At 35.7% G+C, this 25729-nt stretch overlaps 1 protein-coding gene across 7 annotated transcripts in view; it reads right to left on the bottom strand.

Moving 5' to 3' along the window:
• Positions 1-25729, bottom strand: part of LRP1B (LDL receptor related protein 1B) — a 677950-nt gene that overhangs the window by 197206 nt on the left and 455015 nt on the right. For all 7 annotated transcript variants that reach the window (XM_027695895.1, XM_027695888.1, XM_027695892.1 and 4 more), the window contains 8 exons: positions 22871-22951; positions 21425-21592; positions 19550-19732; positions 12544-12744; positions 10962-11207; positions 4409-4606; positions 2644-2848; positions 155-319 (listed from right to left, as the gene is read on the bottom strand). In XM_027695895.1, coding sequence (XP_027551696.1) covers positions 155-319; positions 2644-2848; positions 4409-4606; positions 10962-11207; positions 12544-12744; positions 19550-19732; positions 21425-21592; positions 22871-22951 — 1447 coding nt within the window. The remainder of the gene's footprint in view (positions 1-154; positions 320-2643; positions 2849-4408; positions 4607-10961; positions 11208-12543; positions 12745-19549; positions 19733-21424; positions 21593-22870; positions 22952-25729) is intronic.

Here is a 25729-nt window from a genome sequence, read left to right as displayed (position 1 = left end):
GTGATACCAGACCTGTCAGGGCAGAGGCTTCACCCCTGCCCCGATTTATGTCCATGATGTAAATAACTACATTCCACTTACAGTGCATTTCACATTTCTGCACGCAAGAATAAGGGTTTATACACAGACAATAAGAAAGCTTTTATCACTTTACCTGGCATCTGTCCACACTATTCTTTTTTCAAAGTGATCCACAGTAAGGCCGTTAGGCCAGGCTCCAGTATCCATATCTTTATATATGATTTTTCTTTCCGCTCCGCTCATGGAAGCAGATTCAATGCGAGGAAAATTTGCATCCCAGTCTGTCCAAAACAGAATCCTTGTAAGATGAAGAGGAAAAGAAAAGAGATAGAAGAAAATATTAAAGCAACAAGAATAATCTGAAATGGTTTAATAAGACAGTAGTTGGAAAAATAGTTCAAGTCTTTACATGCCTTAAATTAAAGGAAAAAAACATAGATCAATTTGGGCAGCTATATAAATTCCTTGAAGTAAAAGGGTAACATGCAGGTAATATTTCATCATTAGTGTTAGAGCAATCATGAAATTAAGAAAGTTTTTTAAAAGCTAGGAGTTTAATTCTCTTTTTCATGTCCATTTATACAAGTAACAGCTTGTCTTTCTTCCCTCTATAATTAGAAACCCAGTCCATTAAATGAAATTATAATGAAAGCCTCTGAAAGCAATTCACAAATGAGAAGGATGGGGAGGGGAGAATGGGAAGAAAGGTGATTTGAGGTAGCAGAGATCAAGGAACAGGCTAAACCAGAGATTTTTATCCATTTTTAAGTGTTCCAATGAAGACCCCTAGATTTTGGCATGTGATCAACAAATTTTATACAGATCAGTCCCAAGAAAACTGAAAAACTGTGTTGTATGCTTGGCTCCCTCAGTTATGTACTATCTCCAGTGTTTTTCCAATAAGGGAGAGTTTTCACCTGTATTACCAAAGAAGTATCTTGTTAAGGGTGAGAAGCAGCGTCACCAAAAGGCCAAAAATACACTCTAACTGTTCTTAGCTTATTGAGTTTTCAACACCACACAAACTTTTTTACTTGTCAAAGGAAAATAATACCTTTGATAGGAAAACTTCTGATTAGTTGTAAAGAGCTAATGGCAGAGAGTCAGACTGTAACCAAACTTGTGACAAGTTTTCATATTTCCCACTAAAAGACCTTCAACCTTAACAGCCAGAGAGGTTAAACAGGATAAGACCACACGATGCTGTTTGTCTCAGTGCTGAGTTTCTCTGCCTGTGTAGACCCATGTGGACACACATCTTTATGTATAAAAGTTTATTTTAAATACATCTGTGCATGTGTAGACTGAGAACACATGCTCGGCCTCACTCCAGGTTGGAATGGAGCTATGGAGTCACACCTCTATTGGGACACAGGATTTGTGCAGTCCTAACAGAGCCCTTTGCTTTGAATCATCAGTGTTTGTTTATTCACATTTATTTGTGAAAAGACTGAGGAGCTATTCCTATCTGTGTTCAAAGATTTTGTTCTTTTCTTACTTGTAACATAATGTAGCATCAATTGCTTCCAGTTTTTCAAGAGGTAGATTAAGCCTTCAGTTTCAGCAAGAGGGGTGATTTGATTTTTTTTTTTTGCCTTCCAACCACTTAATTTGAACAACTTCTCTGCCAATTTTTCTGCCAACAAGATGGCTCTTTTTAAAGATCTCTATAGATAAGCAATGCACTCTGTAAATGAGCTTTCTACCATCTCAGTTGAGAGGGCAATATTCTTACTCATTTAAAGCACGTACATCCTAATTCACAATTTAGGTCCCAGAGAGATCTCAGGTGCCAGAATATGGGACCATTACCTATTTTTATGTTCACAGCTTTGTTTCTGAAAGAAATATTCGGTGAAGACATGACAGAGCCCAGCAAATCCTAAAATTAAATATTCCCAAAATTAAATATCATGACTGCAAACTCACAATTTGTATTATTTTTTACCACATTTAATTTGTGTTTGGTGGTTTGTTGTTTTTGTTGTTTAGTTGTTTATTTCTTTTTCTTCTCTGAAAGCATCATAATTATGAGAAGAGGATGTAGCTATTGACTATCACCTAATATTCTGGTTTATAGGATATCCCTAATGAACAGGTAGAAAAAATACTGACAGAAGCTGTCAAACATTATCTCTACTTTAAAGATGGAGAACCAAATACAAAAGGTGGATTTACCTCCTTCAACTGTTAGTCTTCCAGTAACATCTAAACTACATTTTTATAGCCATGCCAAAAAAAAAAAAATCAGACTCTAAGTGAGATGAATCACCTGGAGAACACTTAAATCTGTCCATTAACCACACAGGAAGGTTAGACCAAAGGCTCCAGTTACTATCATTCACATTAAAAAAAAATAAATGAAACAATCACATGGCAAGGGAAGTAATTTGCCAACAAGCAGATATCTGTATCTCCTGATGTACGTTTTTTTAACCCTTTTCACTGGGACAAGACCCACCAATAATGGATTGTTTATCACTCAAAATATACTTTCAAGAACTACTAAAGATAAGTTATAAATTATAACTCACAGCAAAAAAGGAAACCAATCAATCTCACATTTAAACCTCTCACTTTGAAATACTTTGCAACAAGAAAAAGTAACGTTTTTATAATTACCCATATCTGGGATCCAAAGCAATAGCCCTTGGATGTTCCATAGCTCCAGCTATTAATGTTGTTCTCAGAGTGCCATCTAGTTTTGCTACTTCAATCTGGTCCAAATTGCTGTCTATCCAGTATATGTTTCCTGCAATCCAATCTACAGTAAGACCTTCAGGTGTGGCCAGGCCATGTTGTACCACAACCTCAATGGCACTAACACCTTAAAAAAAAAAAAAAGGAAGAAAAAAAAACAAAAAGGAGTCTTAAAGAACTAATATAGAGTCTGAATATATAATATAGTGAACATGGACATACAAGTCTATCATATGTTCTTGGAGTGAATTCTTGATTAATCTGTATCTGATGGATGGTAACGCTTTGTTCCACATGACATTTTTTTTTTACAAATGCAACAGGATGCTGAAAATAAGTTCAATTTTGGTAGTTACACAAATAAAATTCATTCCACAGTAATAAAAAAATTTAGGTCTCTGATGCTTTAGTAAGTAAAGCCCTGAAACTTTACACAAAGGTCAGAGACTACATGCAGAGTAACACAAGAGAGGTACAGAACTCATGCAGCTCTATTTCCCTTCTTTCTCAATCAGAAAAAGAGAAAACTGGAAGATTGTGATGAAGTCAGCAATGGCAGGGAGAACTCTGTTTGGAATACATATCTTGAGAAGCTCCACAATAAACAGCCTTACTTTATTCCTTTGAATTCACATGCACAATTCACACTATTGCTGTCAACTAACAGCTCTTCTCTACCAAATACATCTTCCAGAGAATCACAAAGTGTTTCACACAAATTGCAACTACAGAACCACTCTGTTAGTCCTCAGGACTTCCAGAAATGCACAGTGCTCTTGCAGGTGCAAGTGAGTTCTTGACAGCTGCAAGACTGAAGGATTAAATTAATTTCTTTTTTAATTGTTACACCACAGAAGTCACTTGGTTTCTGGTATAGTGGGATTAAAACACAGCGTGACAACAACAGGCTTTTATTGGTATCATACAAACACCAAAACCATGACTGAAAAGTAGCAATTCTTTTGCTGTCTTTACATACTTAACAGTGTAGGATACTTCTTTCCTCATCTGGATCTGTGGATATAATATACCCACAAATACAGTCTACTAATGAGCAGAAAAAACCCCCATGAAACTAAAATCAAGCATTTCAGAGAACATATGTGTAAATGCATAAGTGAACTTTTACAGAAGCAAGTCAGATATTCTTATGCCTCTTAGCTCATGCAGGAATGAAAGCACTGGAACATACACTTCAACAAAGAACATTTTGTAGAAACCCTTTCGTATATGTTATGAGATTATATTGAGTTACAGGCCATCATTAAGTCACCAGGGCAAAGAATAAGTCTGGATGCTATAAAATTTTGAAGTAGGATCTGTCACCTAGTGAGAGGAGGTAGTTTATCAGACATCTGATAAATTCTTATACTTTGTTAATAAGATGAAGGTAAATTACAAAAAAAATGAAAGAAATCAATATTGCACTCATTGGACCAGAAAGAAATATCAGCCTTTTGCATTTGCCATTTTCTTCCCCCTATAGCCTCTTGCAAAAAGAAGCTTTGATAACAGAAGTCTTGTCTAGCTCAACATCAAGTACAATCTAGATATACACCTTTTCAAAGGCAGAATAGCATCATAAATTCTGTTTCTGTGAACGGCAGCTCAGTTATGACTGAACAGGTCCAACACCCTGTAACTGCAGTTGTTCTTACTGTTAAGAAAATAAAGATTAAATCCATACCTCCAGTGTCAGAGAGCTTGCCTCTGTAAATTTTGTCCTCTACCACATCTGTCCAGTACAGTAAACTCTGACTGAAATGAAAGTCAAGGGCTATTGTATTTCTTAGCCCAGGAACTAAGAGGCTGTAGTCACGCTTGTGAAGATCAATTTTTCTGATCTCATGTCGAATAGAAAAAATTATGAAAGCTTCAAATGGATCTGGAAGCAGAAGATTATACATTTCAAAAGGATAATAAAGAAGATATTGTTACATATTGATATAAATGACAAGTAGAGGGTCAACGACAGAACACTTAATCAGGAGGAACAGATGATTAAAACAATTCATCTTCTGATAAGGAGTCTTTCAAATACTTTTTCAGTCCCACAAACTTTTCACTTCTCCCTTTGAACATTACCTTTGATCCCAATGATAGATATTAAACATTAAATTCGGAAATATCAAACTCAGCTATTGAACTGTGTTTTGTAGTCCATAATTTGAGCTTTAAAAAGTCACAGTATCAAAATCAAAAGCTGATTTCTCCAAAGTTTCAGAAAATATTAATCTATTAAATTATACATTTTTCAAATACCAGTTAGTTGAAACATTTTACTAAAATATAGATAATGTACCTTTTCAATATAATATGTACCTTGGTTTTCAACTGAAGTGCTTAAAAAAACCCTCACCCCAAACTAACAAGCAAGAAAATTAACATTTGTACATGGTTATTGATACACTTCATCACAAATCCAGCTACCATTACAGTTCTCCTTCTTTTTTATTCAATTAGTGTTACATGATTTGTGCCAGTGAGTTTAAATCAAATTGCATCAAATTGCATATAAATATCTGTAAACACACTCTGCATAGGTCAACCATACTATGAAATTGATTATTTTTTTTATTATAGTTCTTACATATTTTAAATTAGGAAAGGTTTTGCAAACAAGTAGCTATGTCAATAAAACAAAAAAAGGAAGACAAAAATTGGATTCTGTAAATTGTTGAATCAACTCGGCATATCCACTTTACTAAAGATTTCACAGCAACCCTTTCCTGTGGGAAAGTAATTGGGCTTTTTCCCCCCCCAGTTCTTTCTCCTAGAGTAAAACACAAATTATACTGCGGGTCTTGTTTCCCACACAATTAAACCCCCATTTATATAAAATATTATTGGCTGTTTATGGCAATAGGCAGTATTGCATTGTTCTAAAATATTCAAAGAAAAAGTTGCACAAATTTTACTCTCTGCTGTCAAGTAGAGAGATGTGTTAATACTACTTTTTGAAAACATTAACTTCATTATGTTCTTCTCTTGATACCCATTGCACACACAGAATAAATGACGATGTTTTAACCTAATCAGGTACCTCAGCAGAGCTGTTTCTGCTCTTGCAGTACTTGTTCAAATCTGGCTTGAACTTTCCAAATGATCCTCTTGTTTGTGAAAGCAATGAATGACTTCCTGCAAAGTAATTTTCAAAGCTCTGCAGTAGTTAAATAATTTAATAAAGAGCAGGATCACTGACATTAGCAGCTATTTCACAAGTACCAGTTATCTGAACTTCAGAAATTGGGAAGTGCCATTAAAGTATTTCTGATCAATTCACAGCTATTATGCAGGTTTTTTTGCAATTCCCATGCATAAGATCACACATCATGATCATGAACAGTTGCTCCTTTCATATTTCTCATTAATTGACACCACAATGGAAAAAAAGAGAAACCTAATAAACGTGTGCTATGTTGGATGGGTTTTTTTCATTCAAAGCAGAGGAAGTATAGCTTAAGGTAAATAACCTACAGTGAAAATTATCAAGAACACTGATGAAAAGGATTAAAGTTCAATGGGATCTTGACACTTGAAATAAATATGACATAACCCTTCCACTCCCTTCACCCAAGCTTTGTTGACAACAGCCAAGATATTGTACCCTCTTCTGAACACATCTCTTAAAAAAAAATGTCAATCAACTACATAAGTGCAAGGAGAAAAGAGCAAGTGTTGTAAGAGGTCTAGAAAGCACGGCCTGCAAGGAAACAATGAACAATCTGGAACTTCTTAGTCTAAAAAAAAAAAAAATAGAATAATATGATGACAGGAAGCACATAAAATTCTCCAAAGACATAAAAAGCCTATGAATTGAAAATGGGAAAAATCCTGTTTTCTGTATAAATAACAAGTAGGCCAAGGATTAAAGGCTTAAACTGGACCAGGAAGACACAGAAAGACTAGAAAAACAAAAATTTTAGGAGAGTGAGGCACTGAAACATTTCACCCCAGGGAAACTTGGAGTTTACCACTGAGAGTGTCTTGAAGGTCTTGGAAAGCAGATAAACAAGAGCAGTATTAAAATTAGCCTTTGATCTTCCTTCCAACCTTATCATTCAATGGTTCTATAAAATGAGCTGTATTTTAGTGAATTAGAATTTTCAGGCTCAATCAAATCAATGTTATTTAAAGTTATACTGCCATCACCCTATAAAACCAAAATTTGATGTTATTTTCCCATTTGAGTCCTCTTCTAGAAATTGAAAGCGAATACTTTTTATTCTACAAGTTGACTAAGAGCATTTTTGTAAAATCTCAAATCAATGTAATGTTTTTTGATTGCATTCTTTAAAACTTGAAGGAAAATCAACTGTTAACAATTTCTTAGAGAAAAATCATACATTTCTGTACCTTCTTATTTCATAACTGCACCAAGCTTTTTTTATACTATATATATAAGTGTATAAAATATATGATAAAAACATAAAGCATAAACTACATTAACAGCTGCAAGAAAAAATTCTGATAGAAGAAAACTGCCTATACAACACAATCAAAAGAGACTGTATATAAAGAACAATGTTTCACTTTTTCCAATGGTTTAAATTTAAAATTCTGTCCTGAGAAAAATTCTAACTGAAGATAACTGTTTCAATGAAGCTTATTGCAACAGTGGCAGCACAGCAAGCGACCTACACTATGCTTTTATGACAATCACCTCAAAGGAAAACAATCATTTCATAAGGATTCTGCAAAAAACACTTCATTAAAAGTTGGCTATTGCTCAGAGAGGATTGGACTACCCTCTCTCTCACCCTCCCTCCATTTTAGTATTGAAAGCAATCTGGAAACTACAACAAATTTGAATTTCAAACCTGCTAAATCAGACAAAACATACAGATACATCATACAAATATATTTGTATATATAGTGATACAACAGAGTTCCCCCAAAGCTTAGAAAACCCAATTCTAAAAGGTTGAAAGTAAACATGAAATTTAAGTATCTTTCAAGAAGTGTTTTTTTCTGTATGCTTATTATCAACTAAAAAGAGCAAGTACAATATAACAGCACAACTTATTTTGAAATGTATTCCAAGAGGAACTAGGGATAAGAGTATGAACACATGGAATTTGTACTGACTTTCTATCTGAATAATGGAGCTCTGCAATATCCTCCTATATCAATACAAATTTAAACATAAGCAAAACAATTAGTCTTTGGGAAGTCAGTACTGTAACAATGCCAGAACAGCAAACTAGACAAAAACAAGAGATGAAAAGTAAAGAAACCCTGAAGGAGAAAACAACATTTAAAACCCTCAAGAAACAAAGACAACATAAGCAGAAACAAGAGAAAATGGGAAACTAAGAAAGAGTTTGAAAGAGGAACTAAAAAGAAAAGAACTGCTCAATTTTAAGCATTTTAGTTCTATATACTTATTATTCTATAACTCATTATATTTCTCTGGCAATTCATTAGATTCCTCTGACAAATACAGTATTTGATTCTGGTATGCAATCAGGAGAAAAAAAAAGTTCAAATCACATACATTACTGCGTTTTCAGCATTCGTATTCTCATTAAATTTCTGACAGACTCACAAAAAATGTTTTTACAATATTCTGAAAATGTGCTGCACAATGGCTTTACATGTTATTGCTATGGACTACTATAATGTTTGCCTGTATATAGGAAAGTGTTATTTTAGAGAGGAAAAAAAGAAAGTAGCCAAGGGCAACATAATCATTTTCCTCTGAGTAATTTTTTTCTCCTGGAAAACAGATTATTAGTTAGTGCTCTAATATAATACACCTGCTCCTGGTTCAAGGCACTTTAAATCACTATGGCTATTCTAAGAACTACTTCATACCAACTGGAATTATTGAAATAGTAGTTTGGCATTTGGGGGACTGCTTATCTTTGCAAGATCATGATGAACTTTACTTATAATAGCATTATATAAAAGTTTCTTTGCTTTATTTTAAGTTCATTCAAGATCTCTTGCCTAGAGACATAAATGATATGGACATTGTGAGGCTCACAGATTCACAAATGGGACCAAAATTGTTCTCACTTTACTAAAATGCCATTCACACAGTAAAGAATTGAAGTATCAGAGGATCCTTCCTTCAGAGTACTTCTTGCGCCTTTTGAATTAAATAAATTGAAATTTATTTTATTAGTGAATATAAAAGCATCTGCCATATTCAGTATGGAATAATTTTGTTGCAGCTTTGATGCCATTAGAACAAGTCTTTCCAGTTTGTAAAGAAAGGTATCATTTTTCTTTATATCAGCTGACATCTCAGCTCTCAGATCATATGTTTAGTATTAAACTCTTTGAGAAAACTCGGAAAAATCTATCTGTAACTTCAGATTCTCACCAATATCAGTAAACTTTAAGCAGAAGCATCTCATGGGCTTAAGGAAAACTGAGAAACTTGTAGCCTTACTTTATAGCACAAATGAGCTCATTTCACCTTGGGTTTTTTTTCCCCCCTTAGTTTGCAAATACTTGTCATTTCTACCTGCTTTAATTTAAAGTTTGTTTGAAGTTTTCCTCCAGTGAGTTACTAAGTCTGCCTGAAATGCTTTTGTCCCTTTCATGTCTGTAATCCAGTAAGAATGGATTTTTTTGAATTACTGGAAATATCCGTAAAAAAACCAAATCAGCCTGATCAAAAAAATCAGTGAGACTAAGACTAAGACAGTGTCATAAAATAACAACTTTGACATGAGTAAAACAAATTTCAGATACACAGAACCACATTAACATACTAGTGAAGCTTGATTTGAGGGTCTGCTGTCAGCACAGCTCAGTAAAGTCTGAACATGCAAACCTGATCCCACACCACGGTAGCAACTATTTACACATGATAGCAACAATTAGAGTCACAAACACTGAACTTGGAGATCATTCTAGAAATTATAACAGCTATTCCAGCCTGATGAATGTAAACCACATTCTTAACAAATTAAAAATAAAGCTCAAAGGTAAGATGTGCAATTCATGAGCATTTGCTAAAAGCTCCTCAAAAGGATATTGATGATATAAAACTAAATTTTAATTATTCATTGATTTGAAAAGAGAAACATTATTTTTATTACACCCAATAAATATTTTGGCCCTAAGTAAGTTGTTTGCTTTGTTACTACTGTAGCAGAGTTCTAAAATGCTGTGTAAATTAGCTAGAACATTGTCAAAGTGGAAAGATCAGAATTTGTCTTTTCTAAAATACAAACCATTACATTGGTTGCTATGTACTAAATAATTTCAGATGACCTGCAATAAGGAAATTAGGCTTTTATTTCTAACTTGCTGACTCTGAAGTTTTTCATGTGAATCACCTGAGGAAATGAAGGGTATGTGGAATAAGAATTTCTTAATCATGATATCAACTGAATTCTGAAATATCCAAATAAGCAATAGACAATCTGGGAGATATTTCTATTCAGAATTGATAAGACTATCAAAGAAGAAAATAATACAGAATAAAAATATCAAAAAAATCTCAAACTGAAATTCTGAAAATCTAGACAGCAAAATCAATAGTGTTTCAACTCCCTACAGGGCAGGTAAAGATGTGATGACAGTTTATATTGCATGTACGTGTTTGTATTTTACACACAGGACTGCACTTGAAAAAGACACCCCTAACAGAGTTCCTAAATCCTGCTTCAGTACCTATCAGTAGTGAACAACCAGGGGAATGCACTCCCCCCTCCTCTCTTTTGGTTCATGTTGGTTTTCATCTCCATTACTGAGCTGAAAAGTGTCTAAGTGATGTCAAAAAACAAGTACTAGAATGTCTTAGGGGAAAAAAAAATGCTGAAATCATGAATGGTAACAGGCTGCACATAACTGCACATTCCAAATGAACCTTCAGAACGCTCAGCTAATACTGATCAATATCATGATGTCACAGATAGATCTGTTTCTTAAAAATATATTGTAAATTCCCCATATTCCATATACATATATACACACACATACATATATATCTCCCATGCATACTAAATAAACATGAAAAAGGTATCAAACTTTCAACAATGTAGGAATTATTTGTTATTAACATTCTCAGAAAATCTTACAAGCAACAACCTAGTATTTCAATACCCCTTTGTCCATCAAGAATAGGGACAGCTTTAATGAGTCCCTAGATTGCCATCAGCCCCACATTTGGATAATCCAAGCCTATATATTCATACAGAAAAGTGAAATAACCTCTCAGTAAATTTCCACATCATCTATTAACATTCTGAATATTGAAAATACACTGAATTTCAACTTACCAGTACTAACACAGTTTTCTCCATCCTTACTGAGCTTCCAGCCTTCATAACACGAGCACTTGACAGTGTTTTTATGCTGTTCACATACTTGGCTGCACTTCAGGTGCTTGGTACAGTAATCCATAACCTCACAAGTTTTGTTGTCTATACCAAGACTGAATCCTGCAGGGCAGGAGCACACAATTCTTCCTCCAGGAACCACAGAACACTGATGGCTACATCCACCATTGTTAAGTGAACATTCATCTGAAATAACATGGAGAAAAAACAAAAATTAAGGGTTACAAGGGCTCTCAGTAACATTGTATATTCTTAAAGCCACGAGGGCAACTAAAACACATAAAAGGCCTCTAAGAAGAGCAAACTAGATTTTACATTCCTAAACCAGATTTCTATATTTATTTTTAACATTATCTAGCGTGTAAATATTCACCATGGAAAGGATGCCATTCAGAAGGACCCTGACAGGCTTGAGAGCTTGGCCTGTGAAAAACACATGAAGTTCAACAGGGCTGAGTGCAATGACCTACACCTGGGTCAGGGCAGCCCCAAGCACGAACACAGGCTGGCTGGAGGATGGGTTGAGAGCAGCCCTGGGAAGCACATGGGGCTGTTGGTAGATGAGAAGCTCAACACGACCTGGAAATGTTCTCTTGCAGCCCAGAAAGCCAACTGTGCCCTGGGCTGCATCAAATAAAGGGTGACTTCAAGGGAAGGAGATTTTTCCCCTGAAGTCTTGTGAGACCCCACCTGAAGCACTACAAACAGCTCTGGGGCCCTCAACATAAGGAAAACATGGACCTGTTGGAACAAGTCCAGAGGAAGCCATAAAGATGCTCAGAGAGTTGGAGCACATCTGCTATGGAGACAGGCTGAGAGTTGGGATTGTTCAGCCTGGAGAAGAGAAGGCTCCAGGGAGACCTTAGAGCACCTTTCAGTATCTAAAGGGGCTCCAAGAGAGCTAAAGATGGACTTTGGCCAAGGGCCTGGAGTGACAGGACAAGGGGTACCAGCTTCAAAGGGACAGAGGGCAGGGTCAGATTAGACATTAAGAACAAATTTTTGACTGTGAGGGCAGTGAGGCCCTGGCACAGGTTCCCAGAGAAGCTGTGGCTGCCCCATCCCTGGAAGCATTCAAGCCCAGCCTGGATGTGGCTTTGGGCAACCTGGTCTAGTGGAAAGTGTCCCTGCCCGTGGCAAGGGAGTTGGAACTGGATGATTTTTCAAGTGCCTTCTTAGCCAAACCATTCTATGATATGAACTCAAGATCTTGTACTTGGAGAGAACTGCAAATGAGCTTAAGTCTTTCCTACATACCAATGCCTTTTAAATTGTTTACCTCCAAGACTATTTTAAGGGGGTTGAAAATGAAAGACTTAACTAAGGAACCAGGTTTTCTCTTATTTGAAGAAAACTGGTATGTCAAGCATAAACTCAGTATGATTTTAATGAAACAAAAATCCTCACATAGGCTACGGTGATAAAATTTCAGTAAGATTAACACGGGAACACTTTTTCCAACAGGAAGCATTGAGACAGACAATATCAAGAGTAATCAGAAAAATGTGTCTAAAAGAAGTACCACAAAGATCGCCTTCATCAGATCCATCAGGACAATCTCTTCTCCCATTGCAGAGCTTCTCAGGCTGTAGGCAGATGGAGGTATCATTAGCACAAGGGTATTTTGGTGGTCCACACATATAGCCCTCGCAATTATCCTCATCAGACTGATCCTCACAATCAATATCGCCATCACAAAGCCACGCTTTGCTAATGCATCTCCCTTGGAGAAAAGAGACAATAAACACAGGAAATCAGACTGGAGGCAAACTTTAGTGAAAAAAGCTTCAGTAACAACATATAGATTTTTTTTTTTAATTATGCTTTTCTATTAATAGCACTTTCCTCTGATGAACAGAAAGAAACCAACTTATATTCTGAAGCATCATCCGCGACACTGTTGACAGACTAATTTTCCAGACACCACCAATCTTAGTTATTTCTATGCTGAACAGAACTGCATACAGGCAGGACACATATGGATATTCTGTTAAATATATCAAATGATATTGATATGTTTAATTTTGTTTTTTAATTTCTGCTTTTCTTCATCTCTTTTCCAACAGACCTCCATGTGAGCAATGTTTCAGTGTAGGAGTTTCTAATAGTATGGGTTTGAGAAGCAAAAATCCTTCTAGGAAGTATACACAACACATTCCCATATGATGTCAGATAAATGATCAGCTTTTAGACAAAATAACTACAGCAGAGGAAATTTCTTACATGATTTCAGTTTTGTCAAACCAGTGCTCAGATCAGTGCCTTCATTTCTCAAAAGGGGAAAAAGATTTCCACCTTTGTGCTGACCATCAATGTTTAGAGATGAAATACAGTTTCTTGATTAAAAAAAGGGTTTTAATCTTAAAAAAAATTAATACAGGTATTAAGTTAGAATCAACAAAGCCAGGAATTTTAACAGGTGAAAAGGAGCCAAGATTGGGAATGCTGCCACTTACAGGTGTGTGTGTGCTCCTGTCCCAAGCTGTTTTTCAACTCTGAGGCATAAACTTGTTACTTGCTAAATACAACCAGGAGAGGCTAATTGTAAATTTTGATAACACCTACACTGAACAAAAATGTCATGTACTTTATTTTCCACTTAATAAAGAGAGAACAGATAGAACCATCAGTTACGAAGCTGATCTCAAACCATTTTTTTATTTTTTTTTTTTGGCCTATAAGCCATTCACTTAGACAAAATCAAGTTGTCATGGGAAAGAAGGTCCTGGAAATGTTTGGATCCACTGAGAGCAATGCTGGTGGATGCCCAGGGACTCACTGGCAATGCCTGAGACTGATAACTTCAAACCTGCACAGCATGAACCGACATGACTTTCTGCCCAGCCTTCCCAGTTCAGCAGCATTCTTCTCAGTAGGAAACTGAGATTGATTATAACTTGGAGGGGGGAAGCAAGTGAATGAGCATGTAAAATAATCAGCTAGGGTAAAACTAACATTGTTGCTCCTTTAATACACCTTGGTAAAAACTCTGCTGTGGGCTGTCTTTTGCACTGTAACTACTGTGACAGTTTAATACCAAACCACCCCAAAAGAGATTCCGTGCTCTCTCCACACAACACAGCAACTGTCCCCAACTCCACTGTCTGCTGGGATACAGAATCAGATTTCAATTTCTTTGGAAGGAAACATTTGCTTAAGATTAGTGCAATGCTTTTCCCTTGATTGTGTAGGGTGCTATGTTCTCACAATGTCAATGGGATAAAAGGCAGGGAAAGAAGAATGAAAAAATACATTTCTGCACCACTCACAAGGCAAATGTGAGACTTATGGTGAAGAAAAGCAAGAAAAACTTCAGGACCATACTACACTGAGTGTGGTTTCAAACAACAGAACATCGTTTTACCAGTGCAAAATCACCTGGAAAATGTAAACAGGGAGGAGTGTCAATTAGAATGAAAAGCTTCCACTATTTCTATAGTGGCCAAAGTCCCAAATATGCTATACTGAACAGACAGAATTGCACAAACACAAGGAATCAAAATTGCATGCATGTTACGTATGCAGTTTATCATTATCTGCAATCACAAATGTTTCAAAAAATTATCCCTATTTTTTATCTTGAATGATCATTGATTTTTACATAATATTATAAAACAGCAGTAGAATGAAAGCTAATGGAAAACACCAACATCAACTAAACTAACCAGAACCCCAAATAAATCAAAGTTGCTTCCAGCAGAGCTCCTAATCTGTTATTTTAATCTTTTATACATTCAAATGTTTACAGGGCAAAACAGTTTTCCTGCCTCTCTCATACCTTAGTGAAGATATGTTTTATAATGAAAGATTCATCTTTCATCATGATATATATGACAGGTTCTTAAGTAGAATATACTTTCAAAGAATTAATCTTTGCCAAAATCCTAAAGAGATGGACTTAATGAAATATTATGACTGTCTTGAAATCATTACTTAAAATTCACTGAAGTATTTTTGCTTTATTGCCCCTTAGGGAAACCCATATTTCTGGTTTCCAGGAACCTTTTTAGTTAAATTCCATCATAAATTAATTGCCTGAATGGATATATCTGGTTTTTTCCATTGCTCTTCTGTGTAACACTGAAGAAATACGTGTAACACAGTGAAACAGAAGGCCTGAAGCAACAAGTATGTGGGAAAGCCTGATCCAAATGCTTCTCCAATTTTTTTTTATTTCCTACAAATATTAGCAAATACAACAGAATTAACTGGTTTTATACCATTCAGTGTTTGTTGGGATACCGAGCCCACGAGGTTTTTGGATTGATTGCATTTTCAACCTTAGGAAAACTACTTTGATGGAGCGTTAATTGCATTCAGTTTCCTCTTATAGCTAATTCTTGCTGCCTAAAGCTGTGATGCCTTCCTAACCTGCAGAATGGACTCAACCTTATTCCCATCAAAATGAAAGAATGTTCCAATGTGACATATTGAATCAAATGTTGTGATGGTCAATGATCTTGCTCGTAGAACACCTCTGAGACTTAGATTGAACCACATTATTTCAAAAACATGGACATTTCTTGTGTTTAAAGCTTTTAGTAGAAATTAGATCTTTACAAATGCCTCCTGTATGAGACAGAACAAAAAAAAAAAAAAGGACCTAAAGAAGATATTTGTTACCAGAGAAAACAATGAACTGAGGATAAAAATACAGGATTGGAACAACATACATAATTTTCTAGTTCACTTGCTGTAGTTGTTTCTTTTTATTCACATTTATAATGTCAACTGAATCCACCCCTTCGGTCAGAAATTTCATCATTCTGAAAGATCATTATGTCAAAAAGGTTATTAAAATAGTTGTACAAGAGGTAAAGCTCTAAAGATCTGAAAGTATGAGGAGACAGAGAAGGTAGGAAACAAGTGGAAGCAATGCTGGCAAACCCACCTTATGACTGATACCCTTTCCACCCACCCTTTGAATTCCTCCATGTGTCCCATTGTTGCATTCTTATTAAATCTTCACCCCTTTCAAAATTCCTCCCATTCTGTAACTCCACAGTAGCTCTTTCCTCCTCATAAACCCTCAGAGAATCTGTAGGGCAGCCCTACCAATTTCTTCATCATATTTCTGGACATCCTTTCCTTCCCAGCCTTCCTCAGCACCAGCTTCTCTCCACTCTACTCGCCACATACCCACACCTGGATTCTCACACTCCTCCATCCAGAGGGTACCAGTGCTGCTGGTCTCTTCTTCCAGTATCCCTGTGATGATCACCCATTGACTTTATTTCCTCTATGTACATTCCTTAATTTCCATTCCAAAGGATTCCTACTTCTTCCCTCATCTTTATTTCCCCCTCTAATATATTAATAAAATGTGAGGGGAAAAAAAAGTATAAAATAATAGCCCACAGGGTAGCATTAAAATGGTAAGGTACAAAATTAACTGCTGCTTGAAAAATGATAAAGAACTGTATGACAAATAAACATTATAAGTTCAGATCTACTGCTTACTAAACTGAAGTATTCATGGCTCTTTTGCATTTGTCTTCACAGAAGTACTTTATTATGATCAGAGTAATTAGATGACTTTTTAAGTAAGATTGCAGAGATTCTGCTCTTGCTCCATTATTACTAACTGAAAAGTAGGGAGATGGAATAAAAAGGACAGATTTATGTAGTACATAAAACTGAGCTGAAGTACATGCCTGCAATAATTTTCAGAATCAGAATTTAAAATAGAAAGTTGAATCTTATTCTAATTTAAATTAATCTAGTCTAATTTAAAAGAAGTCTAATCTAATTTAAAACCAGAAAATAATTGGCTAGAAGCAGCTCAACAGTAGTCAGTCTTAATCAGGTAGTTATTGCATCTCATATCCTACTGCTACACAACCTCTAGTATAGTTTTCATCACATGTCACCACAAACAACCATGTGATGCTCTTAAAAAATGAGAAAAGCAATTCTGAAATCTGGAAACTCAAGTACCCTGAAGCATTTTGGCTGACTTTGGATACCACAGCTCAAGAACTGTCCAGGTTGAAAGGTCCAGCAGGACCACCAAAAATACTAAAGGTTTAAAAATATAAAACAAAAATAGAAGACACGCAAGGGAAAAGAGAAAAGTGTCTGTTTATTCAACAAATAATGTAGTTAAAAAGAAATATGACAGAAGTCTTTTGATATTCAAACAGTCAGATAACTTATTAGGAAAAAAAGTTGAGACCATCACTACTCTAAGCAGAAAAATCACATTTTTCGCTCAATGCTGACAAATGCTGTATTTGTAACATGGCACTCACACCTGTGGCACTGTGACAGAATAACCAGAGCCAAAAAAACTACAATAAGGAAAGACCCTGCACCTCCTATGTATGGAAAAGAATAGAATGAAAAAGAAATAACCAAAAGTGGGCAGTAACATCTCACTGTTATTGCTCTCACCAGCTGTCATTTCTCTTAAGAAGTATTGGGTGTTTCAGCTCCACACACGTTCCTACCCAGACCCATCACATGCTGTATTAGGAATCCTGATGCCACCACCTAGCAATCTATAAGGGGAAAATTAGCCAATACCTCCTCATCTGTACAATTCTCATAAATGTGGAAGCCAGGCAGCATTATTTCTTTAGAATAATCCACAGAGAAAATTGCATTTCTCCTGAAACATGACTATTTCTCATAAACCCATTATTACTCCTTTGTCCTACCACAAGGAATTAAACTGAAAAGTAGCTAAACAAAAAACTGCCTTTGCTGTTTTCTGTTACAGTGCACTGCCAAGAAGCCTCCTCCAGAGCAGCAGTTTTGCTCCTTCCAGGACTTATGGAAGGAAAATTGTGAAAGAAAAAAATTATGGATGAAACTGTCACAACTGATACCTAAAGTGGTGTATTTCCACACAACTAACAAGCATGACTTCATTTTCTTCTAAATCAAAGCCATAAACCCTTGAATTTAACCCATAAGTTTGATGAAAATATTTTTTTTTTTGCTGTATTTCTATGTGGCAGCCAGAGATGTCATCCTTCATCCTGTGAAAAAAGATGTTGCCCTCCTTACACATGACTGGAAACTTAGGGGAGTGTATAATGAGGTAATGTAGTTTGGAAGTGAAACTGTGGACTTTAAAAAGTTGTTCTAGTTCTTTGCTGCAAAGACAACTCATTCAAAGAGTTATGCTGAAATTAAATATTTGTTATTTCCTTTTATTTCTGTAGCTGTACTTGGGAAAATTTCAGCTTAACACCAGAATGGGTTTTTCACTCTCTGTATCTAAAATCATTCAGGTTAAGCAAGAAGTCAAAGTTCAGCTTAGGAAGCAAGTTTTTCCAAAACATAGTCAAGACTAATAACTAAAATCTACACTTCATCTTGTATTCCACTCTGCCTCTAACCTCGTTCTTTGCTTTCTATTAACTAAAGTAATAACATCTCATTAGTTTTCCAAATGCAACTGCTGAAAATAAACCTCATCTATTGAGATTTCACCTTTCTTCTCTCTCATAATTCAGCTTGAGTCACTTGGGTTGGTATTACCTTTTCCCCATCTAAGCACTAGGAAAAAGCATCAGCAAGAAGTGGATTTCCTGGGTCAGGGTTTTTCCATCAGTCTATTTCAGGCAACAGGACAGTCTATTAGAAGGCAATAATCTATTTTTACTTATTGAAACTATTTAATTTAACAGCTGGTAAGAACACAAAAGGAAATGTTTTATTTAGACAAAATTCAGTATTCCATGTTTTTTTATCTGGACATTATGATTTCTATAACTTTAAAATTCAAACAGCAGCAAACTGCTTTTAGACAGCTCACTTAACTAGTCTGTCACTTTTATCAAGCTTAGCTATAACACAGGCATTAGAATGGGTTCTCCTTTCCTGTAATAATTACAGTTGCCTAATAAAAATAATATTAGCACTTATAATCTGAATTAAATTTGGTTTTGAAAGTTATTGTAGCCTTAATATTCCATTAAGCTTTGAAAGAAATTACAAAAATATTAATACAATGTTGACATATATTAATTTCTTCTTTAAATGGACTTTTCCTTAAAAAAAAAATCCATCTAAACATTTTTTGGCCAAATATCCTCATGTAATGATTGTCACATTCTTTTTACGTCTTTTAATGAAGTATACTTAGGGAAAAATTATTTTAAACATTCTCAAAGAATATATTTTTCTTCCAGTGCTGCAGTTCTAATTCTTTGAAGTCTTCTAGCTAATTACTTTATAGCACTTTATTCAACTTACTTCTAAGGCCAAAGACAGAAACTAGAAGAAAATACCTGGACTTTGGAGTACTATTAAATGCAACATTTAAATATTTGGTTTGATGCACTATCATAGAGAATAATTTCAGTTTTAAGTAAGCTCAGAACTCATCCATTTCATATTGTAAATCAGAAAACAGGATAGGGGATGTAAATTGATATTATTTTCCTGGTATAAGCACAATAAGCAACCCCACCTCAGGAGTATTAATCATTAAAAGCAGTAGTCAAACAGTAGGTATGTGATCAAACAACACACACACACTGAGCAAACGAGAGCAAAACATATGTGCAAGCACATACCTGTACTCTGGCAGGAGAACTTTGTTTTTTCATCACACAGTCGGATGGTTCCATTACAGCCCTTTTCATCACTCCCATCTTCACAGTCCTTTTCTCCATCACAGCGCCACAACTCAGGGACACAGTTCCCATCAGGACTGCACTGAAATTCCCTCCCATTGCACCTTCCAGGAGAGGGAGTTTCTTAGAAAAACAAGAATTACATTGAAGAATTTTGCTCATGTGATTTTTTTTTCTCCATTCCAAGTCTACATCGACTTAGAATCCAGCTTCCTAACAAAAGCCAAAATCAGAGTCCCCAGGTATAACACTCAAAACTCACTATTCCATCCTAACTCATCACTCCAACACAAGCTTCAGAAAAGCTCTTTCTTATCCCGCTCACGCCCTTCACTCCTCTCCTCAACTAGAGGCTTAAGGAAAACACCAATTTTTAGTTCTTTTTCTCACAGAGGTCAAAGAGGAACGAGTTTGGAGATGCAAAGATGACCAAGGCCGAGCGAGCTTTTCTGGCGCTTCACACGCTCTGCCTTTCATTTTCAAGCTACATTCCCTCCTCCTCCCTGTCTCTTTTATCCAACAAAGCCCATTTCCTAGTTCACAAAACATGAAAGGTCACACCTGTGCTCTAACAAGGCCCCAACACCTGCCTGGTTTGTGCTATTACAGCACTGGCAAAACAGCTGCAGCCACTCCAAATTCCACAGCAAGGAACTTGAGTTCAACGCAGCTATGGAATCACTGTTGGCTGCTTCAAAGCATAATTGCCGTGTGAGTTTAATTATTCACCACATACATAATTCTCTAAGTATTTTCTAGATTATGGCCTTTTCAATCTTATCCTTGCTTTCCTTTTCCCAAACTATTACCACTGTATTTCTATTATTAAATAACATACTGACAACAATAACCTGCACTTTACAGTAATGACATACTTATACATTCCTGTTTGTACCAATAAGCACTATTTGAAAAAATTCTTGTAGCACTGTTTGTAAACATACATTTTATGGTATTTAAGGTTGCCTGGGATTTTTTTTCTAACTAATTTACATTCTTGCATTCTATTGTAAAAGAGTGAAGATTTAAGCTTCAAGATGGACATGAACAAGGGTATAAGTGGGTTGCTCAGTTCCAGATGAATTAAAATAATTTTTGTAAGTGTATAAAAATTAAGGACTTCAGTCATGATGCATTCTGCTAATTCATCTATTTGTATGAGGTTTGCAACTAGATTTAGAATATAAACTCATAAAAAGGGACCAATAACATTGTGTACAATTACTTTGTTGTGGAAAAATCATTATGAGAAATATATGAAAGATATTCCCTCATTCTGGTCTGATTATTATTTATTCTTTGTTACAAACTTCCTTCCCTTCTCTGCCCAACCAAATAAATACAATGTATGGCATTTAAATAGGCTGCAGTTTGTTAAAATGCTTTAATTAAAAAAAAAAAGAAATCCTTAAAAACTCAAAAACTTGGATCACACAAAAATGAGAGTATTACTGTTCCACTGCATGAAAAAATACACAGAAAATATCAATAACTACTTAAGGAATGCTTCTTACTGTCTCTTCACCTAGACAGCATGCATCTCTGTAATAAGACAAACCTCACAAATAGCATAATTCAGTAAACTATAAATTTATCTCAATGTAATATCCATTTTGCTTTCAAATGCATCCTTCTTCAATGATACACTTCTGTGTTATCATATTGCACTTGACATGTTTCCCATCCCAATCTTTACTAAGGTTAAAAGCATCATCTCTTTTTCCATTGACTGAAGACAAGTCCTCGGTATTCCTAACAAAGTATTCTCTGTGTTTATAAGTATTAAAATGCAGGAAGAAAAAAAATAAATCTAACCTTCCTTGCTGCAGTTTGTTTTGGTTTCATCACTGAAATCTCCACAGTCATTGTCACCATCACAAGCCCAGTGACTCGGGATACATCGACCATTATGACACCTGAACTGGTCAGCAGAACAAGAGTGAATGCAGCCCAGCTCATCACTTCCATCACCACAGTCATCATCTGTAAATATTAATATTTTAAAATACAAAAAAAAAAATCTGAATAAAAGATGTGAGGAGGGAAAAATATTTCCAAAAAAGGCAAGAGGAAAAAAAAAAAGTGTGTATTAAATAAAGTAGTGTGCTTACTGCCCATAGGCACATGGTGAAATTACTTCTAATGCAAATAACACCTTAAATCTTATTTACCAACAGCACTCAACTCTGACACTTTGGATCACCTAGCCCCTCACAGTTGTTCAGTCACAGGCACCAGCAAGCATAAGAAGGCTGTAGATTTTCTTAATTTCTTTAGTTGTGTGTAACTACACAGACTTGCAGACACAGTGGGTTTACTTTACTCTCTGTGACAACTTAAGACAGTTAATCACAGACACAAAGAGCTTTATATAAACCAAAATGAAACCCTGATGGCAGAATTTCTTTTTAATAGCATTAAACCTGTTGTTTCCATGTATTTGCAACAGTGCAAGGTTGAATGAAATAATAACAAGCGTGGAATGCAGTTTCTTTTTACTCTAATGTTGTAGTCATTACAACAACCTAAAGGCTATTTCTGTAATTTGATTGTGGTCATGAAGGGAGCAAAAAGATAAATATGTTAGATAAACTCTAAAGGGTCTCCTTGCACAGAATTTCAGTCAGCACAGAGTGATAATTTGGGGAATTTGTCCATTTACAGCTACGAATTCCTGCTGGACTCATAAAATTATAGCAACATTAAATGCTTTGATGGATGAAGAACCAACCCAATGTTATTAGGACTGGCATGACATCACTGCCACACCAACAGTTCTAAGATTCATTTGAACAGCTGCCATTCAAATACGTACTTCTTGTAGACAAAAAAACCCAAATACATTGTAAAGTCTTCCTGTCCTTCATTCTTGTGGGATGCTATTTCTTTAATTGAACTTGTCCACAAACAAAAAAAAAATCAGATATATTGGTCACTGGAACTATTTTGTTTTCTAAAAGCAGAAGATACTCTCATAAGCAATAACTTGACATTTTTTTTTAAATAATGAAGTATCATACTTGATTCTACATAATATACTGTTTGTAACTATTACCACATCCAATGCCTAATTCCTTATATGAAGCTTCAATACTGCTGCTTTCTAGGTCAGGTCAGTAATTTAAAAATGGTTTATTTATTCCCTGACCACTTACAAGTCAAACTGGCAATATCAGACTCAGAAAAGAGGCGTGTGCATCAAAGCAATATTTATGTAATATCCATCATATTCATTTCACATATGGAGCACTTGATACTTGCCTGAATCACAGAGCCATTTGCTGCTAATGCATCTTCCATTTCTGCATATAAACTGAGTTAGTGGCTCACATGTTGGGAATTCTGTGAAAGTGTTCAAAAAGAAATAAAAACTATTTAATGTATATCCTCTTCAGTAATGTTCTTCCACCCTCCTATGCACATAAGTCACAAATGTTTGCTGTATCACACATCTGCACCTGCCAGCTACTTAATCTGGAGAAGAAAAAAGGAGAGACACCAAAAAGGGAGAGTAAAAAAAGCTTTAAAACTGTAAATACTAGTCCAAACTCCATCCTTCCTCAACATAGGCCACTAAAATGCATTAATTTGTGCCATATAACATGGTCCTACATTCCCATCAGTCCAGGGCTGGTTTTGGCATTAAGCATGATAATATTTATGAATAATTATAGGTTGATATGAACAACTGATATGAACCATATTCTATGTGTTTGTTTATTTATATAAAAGAGTTCTCCAATTGCAATAGCACTGCTAGTAAAAGAAAGACTATAAAATGAGGTTAAGCAAAAGAAAAGTAAAGAAATAAAGTTACTCTACACTGGCATAATAAAATTGAAAATTAAAACATCAGTATTTACAAGCAGTTCCTCCAAGCATTCCAGTAAGGTAGCAGAAATCTGAAACAATGCATTTAATAAAGAATCATCTATATTACACAGATATTTGTTTTTATAATTGTCTAATATGCCTCTGCATAGAATTACTCAAATATAGTCTGAATTTTTTCAGAGTTCTTTTTCTTCTAAAACCCATGACATAGCCAGATATGTGCATTCATACCATTCACCTGTTCAACAGTTTGGAATGTACAAAATCTAGTTTACAAAACCTGGCAATTCATAGAAAACAATGAAAGTCTCACTTGAGTCTTCACTGCTACTTATGTGGCCTAATTCTCAAAAAAACCGAAAGTGCTGATGAGATTTTCTAAATCTTTAAAACGTGTCATTAAATGTAAAAGTTCCTGAGGACAAGAAATGAAATTGCTTGTCTTAAAAAGACTTGGCTTAAAAAGAGTCACACAAGAGAGCACTAAGCCAAAGCATCTGCATCAAACAGTAAATTTAGAAGTCACCAAGAACTTCACTGGACGTGATTATCCTGCTTCAAAACAGAAAAGGGTGGAAAAAAGCTAATATTGATGACAACACTCCCAGAAAACTAGAAAGTTTTGGAGTTTGCCTTGGGATTTTTTGTGATTTTTGTTCATTTTGTTTTGCTTCATTGGTTGTTTTGTTTAGGGGTTGTTTGGTTTTTTGTTACATAAAAAAAACCCACCTGTTTTTCTTGGGGAACACATTACAGTGACAACAAAAATCTCTTCTGAGACAAATGATGGAAGTGATGGAAATGTTCAACTTCAATAGTACTTAGCTACAATATATGCCTTATGTGCTTCAAGCAAAGCTGAAAGCAATTTTTAATTTTGATTTTTAGCTGTTCAACAATTTTTCCAGAAATTTAACTAATATATTAAATGTATTTTTTCCCTTTCCCATACATTAATGCCTCCATGACTTCACTTTCACGTTCACCTGTCTACCCAAGACCCGTAAAAAGGGACAGAAACTAACTAAAATGACTTATGCTTATCCTCACCAACACCATCAGCCCTCTCATGATTTCCAGTCCCCCACAGCCTTTCCAAGGGTGTTTTACAATCCTTCCAGTGTTTGCTTCTCATGGACCCAGCCTCCTCCATCATCCACAGCTCCTGCTCGCATCCTAGAGGACAGACACAACACTTTCCCTCATTGTCCCTATGGTCTCTCTACCCCTTTCCTTTCCTATTTCCCAGCAAAGAGATGCACATCCTGTAGCTGATTCATATCCAACCCTGTCCTGGTTGCCCTGAAGAGAGAGAAAGCAAGAATGATGCTTCTTGAGCTTACAGTGAAGTCTCTCCACAGTGGAGATCTCATTTCTCTCTGCTATCCTTATGCATGCAAGAATTTCAAAATGTTTCAAAGAAGAAAATATATGGCACTAAACAGAATAGCTAAATAAATGCTATTAGTGATCAAAATATAAGGCAGAACGAAAAATATTTGGCACATTTGCACAACCACAGTCCTTGAGGATAAAGAAACAAGATTCTAAACCATGAAATGTATGTAAAGTTTGGCTAAACAGAGAAACAGCTGGTAAAATAAATCCCGACTAAATGATCTGAAGAAATATTCCAGATCAGCTGAGAGGACACTAAACAAAACCCATGGGAAGGAATTACAAAGATGCCATTAAACTCCGCGTGTTCCTAATGTGTCTGAGAACAAGGCACAGCCAGTCAGATAAACTGTTCTAGCAGCGAGTGCCAATGTTGTACCATTACCCAGAGTGTTATAATTTTAGAGATTGCAAAATGCAACGGGATGACTCATTCTACCTCTGTACACAACTAAACTTATTTGATTTGAAGCATGGCATTAGAAGTCTACCTTAATAATACTATAGTTTTTACTCATATAATGACTTTATTTTATGCCCCATCCTGAAAGTGTTCAAGGCCGGGTTGGATGGGGCTCTGAGCAACCTGATCTAGCAGAAGGTGTTCCTGCCCATGGCAGGGGAGTTGGAACAAAATGGTCTTTGAGGTCCTTTCCAACTCAAACCATTCCATGATTCTATATTCACAGACAGCTCATTGACCCTTGTGCTCTCAGGCTCACAGCAGTTACCTGGGCCCTGCCAAACAGATGACTATTAAAAACCTTAATTGTTTGGGAGCAGCTGATTAGAGAGAGCACACCTCTCTGCAATATCTCTGCAAAGCAGCAATCAGCACAGCTGCTGAAATTCTCACAGTATAATCAAGAAATGCTATTTTTTTTCTGC

The sequence above is a fragment of the Neopelma chrysocephalum genome, unplaced genomic scaffold (genome assembly GCF_003984885.1).
Source record: "Neopelma chrysocephalum unplaced genomic scaffold, ASM398488v2 Primary Assembly neopelma1_103b, whole genome shotgun sequence".
Lineage (NCBI taxonomy): Eukaryota > Metazoa > Chordata > Aves > Passeriformes > Pipridae > Neopelma > Neopelma chrysocephalum.
This window is presented reverse-complemented; position numbering and strand designations above follow the sequence as displayed.